Source organism: Peromyscus californicus, unplaced genomic scaffold, assembly GCF_007827085.1.
Source record: "Peromyscus californicus insignis strain IS unplaced genomic scaffold, ASM782708v3 Scaffold_20__1_contigs__length_68692818, whole genome shotgun sequence".
NCBI lineage: Eukaryota > Metazoa > Chordata > Mammalia > Rodentia > Cricetidae > Peromyscus > Peromyscus californicus.
The window spans coordinates 9,998,963-10,004,962 of record NW_026294503.1 but is presented as its reverse complement, the minus strand read 5'-3'; the positions used below and the strand labels follow the sequence as shown (position 1 = coordinate 10,004,962).

Here is a 6,000-nt window from a genome sequence, read left to right as displayed (position 1 = left end):
CAAATACAGTGGATGTGAGCAGTCTTGTAACTACAAGACTACTCATGTAACTACCAAATAACAAAAAAATGCATCAGTTAAGTGATTAATTATTCCATTCACTCATTCACTTAATGCTTCATTCCTTCAAATAAAGTGCATAATACATGCTGGGGAGTCGATGAAAGAGGGGAGATCATTTTAACTGCTCAATGCTACAAAGAAAGGGAAACAAAAACAAATAAATAAAAGGAACAATTAGAAAGAAACATGAGACTGTGAGAAATATGAAGAGGAGGTTGTTAAAATTTAACAGATGTAGCCACTTATTGGGCTTTATTGAAATCAGGAAATCTTTATATAGAAAGAAGCAAAACCTGGTTTTTGGGGGGGGACATATTTAGGGCCATTAAGTACCCATTTTAATAGGGTCTCTGGTCTCAATGGAAATTGCAGCATTTACAGGACTGTGTAGATATGACTTATAGCCCACACACCATTATTCCAGGTTTCAAAACTAGTCTATTCCAGACTTTAACTTCATGTAATTGTTTATCACTTTAGAATTATAAAAAGGTTGGAGGTGAGGTAGAAAACGATTTTAATGGCTTGTGCTTCCTATCACTTCCTGAATTTGCAGAATGTTTCTGAAGAGCTGGCTAGTGACAATTAACTGTCACCCTTGGTCAGATCCATGGTCCCCAAAGCCTGCACTGTCCCTTAGCTGGAATTTCAGAACACAGGGTCTTACAGACATTTCTGTGTCTACTAACCGCTATGCCTGACCTGTGAATGTTTTCTTTAAATAGATACTAGCTCTTCCAGTATTGTGGACTTTTGATTTTCTGGCAAAAATCCTGAATCATCTTTTTCTCTCGGTCACCTTCAACCCTTTTAGACTTGCTTCAGTTTCCCTCTCCCTAGTTGTCTCTGCTTTCCTGTGGAAACTGTACATTTTCCTTCCATCCCTTCGGATTGGAAAGTTCACATGTACAGACACACCACGCAGAACAGTTTGTCACGGCCCTTTAGGAACACAGCAGCGCTGTAATAGAGACCTCATCACGCCTCCATTAACTCCCTTCCAGTTTTCAGCTGCATTTGGTTCTTAACAAAGCACTTATAGGTGTTGGTTTTGGACACTCTTCTTTCTGTGGATGATTTTCAATGTAAGCATTGCTGGCAAGTACTCTTAGGCAATCTGCTTTTCTAGTCTGCTTCATACTGTGGCTGTGTGGGGGATACCCAGCACTTTGTGGGGCTGCAGAGAAAGAATTAAATCATATTTGTACTGGGAAAGTAGCTCAGTTGGTAGAGCATATGCCTGGTTCACAGGAAGCCTTGGGTTCAATCCCCAGCACTGCATAAACTAGGTGTGTTGGTCAAGAAGTATCACGTAGAGGCAGGAATATCAGAAGTTCAAGGTCATCCTGGCTACATGAGACACCATTTTAAAACAGAGAGAGGTAAACTAGATAGTCCTGTTCTTTCTTTACTGGGTACCAGCAAGTTCTCTGCTTTGAGTGTGTAGAGCAATTTAGCTGGAGCCCTTTTGGGATTGCTTTAATTCCTCTTAGAGGTTTTCAAAGACAAGGCTGACCTAATGGTTAGAAAGTTAGTCTCAGAGCCCATTTGCATAATCCTCCACCAGCTCTGTGAGCTCTATCTGATCAGCCAGCCGCTCTGTGACTCAGTTTCCTGTTGATTAAAAAGAGAGAGAGAGTTAAACAAGATACCTATATCTTAGATTTGTTGCCGTGGTTAAGTGAGATAGTTTATAAGGAATGTTTAATGTGAGCTGACAAATAGCAAACTCTTAAGTGACAGTACAGCTGCCTAGGAATAATATTCCCCACAACTCTTGTGGTGGTCAGAGATTTTTACTCCTATGTCTGGCATAATATCTCTGTCTGATCAGAAGTGTGTTACTGGGTGTGGAAAGGACTGATGAACCTCATCACTGTTCTTTTCCCCAAACAAACCACAGCCTTTCTGGAGTCCATTTTTGACCTCTCCTCTTCTTCCTAAAGATGCATCTCTAACCACTTCTGACCTTCACCCACTGCCCTACTCCCTTTCCAGGACACAGGAGTCACATGGTGGCTTCTGTTTGTACACAGGACTGAAAGGAGAGGCTCCTTGGCTTCAAAGCCCACCCAGTCCCCGATGAAAACCCCGCATGTAACAGAACATGACTTATACACACATCCAGTAAATATCCTGGTGCCATACTAAATTCTGTATTCATCCCCTGGTCTTTGTATTTGACTGTCCCTTTGTTCAAATATTTATATTCTGTACTTGGGAAAACACCTTCTGACCATGTCCTTCTTTCTTAATAAAACCACAGAAGTTTCTCTCATATAAGCCATTGGCACACCTGATACATGCTTGTTCTCAGATAGCTGGCCTCTGTAGCCACAAAGGATTTGTGTGGAATTTCCATTCCAGTGTTAAAGACAGCCATCGCAATGCCAGAGGTTCTTGTGAAATATATGATTAGCATGTACCACAGGAATTAATAATTCTCAGGCCACTGTCTTAAACTGTAACCACATTGTTTTTGTAGGGAAGTTGCTCAATTTATACTCACAGAATGTAAACAGCTGCATTCTGACTGAGAAACTAGCTTCATTTAAAATCCATATCCCGAAAGGTACTCAGAAAATGCTACTTAGTATGCACATGCTATGTTGCTTTGAGTGACAAATTATGGTAATTTCCTTGATAAGTTGATCTTTTGATTCTTTTTTCCACCTCCCCAAAACCCAAGTAAACACAAAGGGAGAATGCCCTCTCTAAAAATAGCTTTTTAAATGTTTTTCCCAGAGTAAATAAAAATGAAATTTTAATTTAATAATTTTATAGAATTATAAAAAATAATCCGCTGGAGATTGTGCCAATTTGGAGTTTCTCAATTAAACAGTAACTTTGGAAACATATTTCCAGCGTGATAGATTTTAGTAGGTCAGCATGCACACCCAATTGTATTAAGGTGGACTGCGCTGTTTATTGATTTTTCCGTGCATCTGCTAAGGGCTCAAGGCAATTGTCTGCGGAAGGGGCGGGAGGCCCATACATGATCGAGGTCATGCGCATCCAGCCAATTTGTAAGCTGATCCGCCGCCCAAAGCCATCAGCAATCCTTAGCATAGGGGCACACTCATGCATTCCTGTCAAGCCGTCTTGTGAAAGGCTGCCTGCTTCCAGCTTGGCTTGGATGTGCAACCTTAATAAAACTCACTGAGGTCTGGGAGAAAATAGCAGATCTGCTGCAGATAGGGTAGAGGAAAGGGGCTAGAATATGTACTCGCAGCTGACTCAGGCAGCCTCCAAGCTGAACGGTTACACAGAGAGGAAACAATAAATCTCAGCTACTATGCAATAAATATCTCAAGTTTTAACGAAGGAAACTATCATTACAGTAAAATAAAAAAAAGTAACATTTTTAGAACAAAGCTAACAAATGGCTAGTTTTCTGTGGATCTTCTTCAAACGTTTTCTTTAAAGGGGAAAGAGTCAAACAAGCAGTTTTACCTGAAATAAAGAACTAGTTTAAAGGTCAGAAGAGAAGAGCCAGCTTTGCAGGAGGCACGGAAGGCGAGCGCTGGCAGTACAATGACAGTTTTTCTTTCCTTTGCATTCTTCGCTGCCATTCTGACTCACATAGGGTGCAGCAACCAGCGCCGAAATCCAGAAAACGGAGGGAGAAGATATAACCGGATTCAACATGGGCAATGTGCCTACACTTTCATTCTTCCAGAACAGGACGGGAACTGCCGTGAGAGTGCGACAGAGCAGTACAACACGAACGCTCTGCAGAGGGATGCTCCACACGTGGAGCCGGATTTCTCTTCCCAGAAACTTCAGCATCTGGAGCATGTGATGGAAAATTATACTCAGTGGCTGCAAAAAGTAAGTGATCGCTTTCAGTTTCTAATTGCACGGAGCCTTTTCCATTCCCTCTCTGCAGCGAGCTCAGTGTTCCATAGGGGGGCATTTGTGTTTACCTTTTGCTCCGGGGGGCAGTGTTTGCAAAAGAAAAGGGGATCTCTTCTCTGGGCTCGACTTCCCGGGTAAGCCAAGGGTCCCGGGCTTGTGCGAACCTCCCATCTTGTGAGGGCTCCCCATTTGTTCGTCTGACACTGACACACTGTATCAATGCTGGTTTTCTCTGTTCTAAAGTTTATTGTGAGCATTTTGACTGTCAAAGCCCAACTGTAGAAAAGAAAGCGCGCACTTCTTAGGCAAGTTGGTGTAAAAAGAAATCGAAATCGTAATGGTAATACTAACTGGGATTTAAATTGATTGTACAGCAAGGAGTTTTGTGAGCTACCATGGGAAATCGTCATAAAATGTTTAGTTCCCCACCCCCAACTTTTAATAAAACTGTCATTAAGTGAGAATAAGTATAAAGTACCCATATTACATTTGTTTAGAAAGATTGTATTTATAAGTAAAGAGAACTTAATTTCAAAGCAGAAGATGAGCTTGGGTGACATTTGTTATATATTTCATCTGTGCATGAAGGAAAAAAAAATTAGAAAACAGCTTCTGATGTGAAGCCATAAGAAAGGGGTTTTGCCCACGATGAGGGTAGAAACTGAGTCCATGGCTCTCCTGAGTGCACCTGCAGATTGGGCTGAACACAAGAAGATTGCTAATTCCTGACCAGCCTCCTTTCCCTGGGTTAGTTACAGAGAAAATGCCATCAGGGAACCCCAATCTCTTGAAAAACGCTAATATTGAATACATATTTGATCCAAATTTATAAAATGTTGATTGATGGGCACGTGGCTCTCTTTTCATAAGCCACAAAACATTTTGTAGTTGGTGTTATTAAAGATGCCTTCTCAATGGCGAGGAGTTTCTCCATCTCCCCTGTTGAGCTATGTAACAGGTAAGTGCATGTTTCTGTAGCCATGACGGCATTCCCATTTGTGAACTCTTCTCCCCCAGGACCTGTACTAAACACTTGCCTCGGTGTGGGTAGGAGGATCGGGAGTAGGCTAGCACAGCTCACCCTCTAAGAGGATATGAGATGGAGAAATGACAAACTTGTGCTGTGTGCTGTCCCAGTCACTTACTCTGGTTTGTGCCTGCTGAATCACTCCTCACACAGCTCTTCTCCTTTCGTCCACTAGGGACTGAGCTAAGATCAGTTATGTCTTTCGGCGTGTGAACTGGAACTTGGTAGATCTGGAGTTCCCAAACTTGGAGTTGCAGCTTCCTGCTACAGATCGCAGGTGAAAAGTTAAGACTGCTGCATGGCAAGTAGGAGGCAAGCAGTCTTTAAGGATCATAGGTACATTTTCTGGCACTATCCCTAGAATTAGTTTATAATAGAGCAACTGGTTTTTCTTTGGCACAATTTCATCCTACAGTGAATAAATCACTTTGGTTTAATAGTTTGTTATTATGGTCAATATCCCATCCACAGTGTTTTCAATGAGAATTGAATCATGATAAATTAGTCTGGGTTCTTTGAGGGGGCCACCAGTGGGAAATACAGTTCTAAATTGTGAATGAGCTATTCCACCAAAAATGTAATGTCTTGTTTGCTTTAAACATACAATCAAAATGGTGACTCACACAGCAAATGCATATTTTTTTGTTGCTATGCAATTATTCAGCAGTGACAGGGCAAATGCTCAGTTCTGCTGGGGTTACATCATGCAGACATTTCATATGTTAATTTGTTTTGTGAAATAAATTTGATTCTCATTTGCTTTGTTCTTGGTCAGAGATTATGGCATAGTTTTCAAATTATAGCCAAGCATAAGTATTAAACTGTTCCTTGGTTATATCAATCCTCACAAGAATGAATCAAGCTGAATAGATGTTGAAATGTCCCTGTTGGTATGAGTCAGAGCAGTTGGCTTGACTATTGTCTGCTTGGATTTGCATATCTTTTGTCATTGTTAATGTGATTGGTTGGAGGATCAAGTAACCAAATAAATGCATTCATCAAAGAACTTGCTAAAGACTCTCATAAATTTCCCTTAATTAGTGTTTTCTTCA

The 6,000-nt window shown here is 41.1% G+C and overlaps 1 protein-coding gene across 2 annotated transcripts in view; it reads left to right on the top strand.

Moving 5' to 3' along the window:
• Positions 1-2,932: 2,932 nt before the first annotated feature.
• The window catches only part of Angpt1 (angiopoietin 1), a 249,624-nt gene continuing 246,556 nt past the window's right edge, over positions 2,933-6,000 (top strand). The window contains exon 1 of one of the 2 annotated variants that reach the window (XM_052747736.1): positions 2,933-3,894. In XM_052747736.1, coding sequence (XP_052603696.1) covers positions 3,598-3,894 — 297 coding nt within the window. In that variant the 5' untranslated portion in view covers positions 2,933-3,597. The remainder of the gene's footprint in view (positions 3,895-6,000) is intronic. The other variant, XM_052747735.1, reaches the window with a different exon arrangement.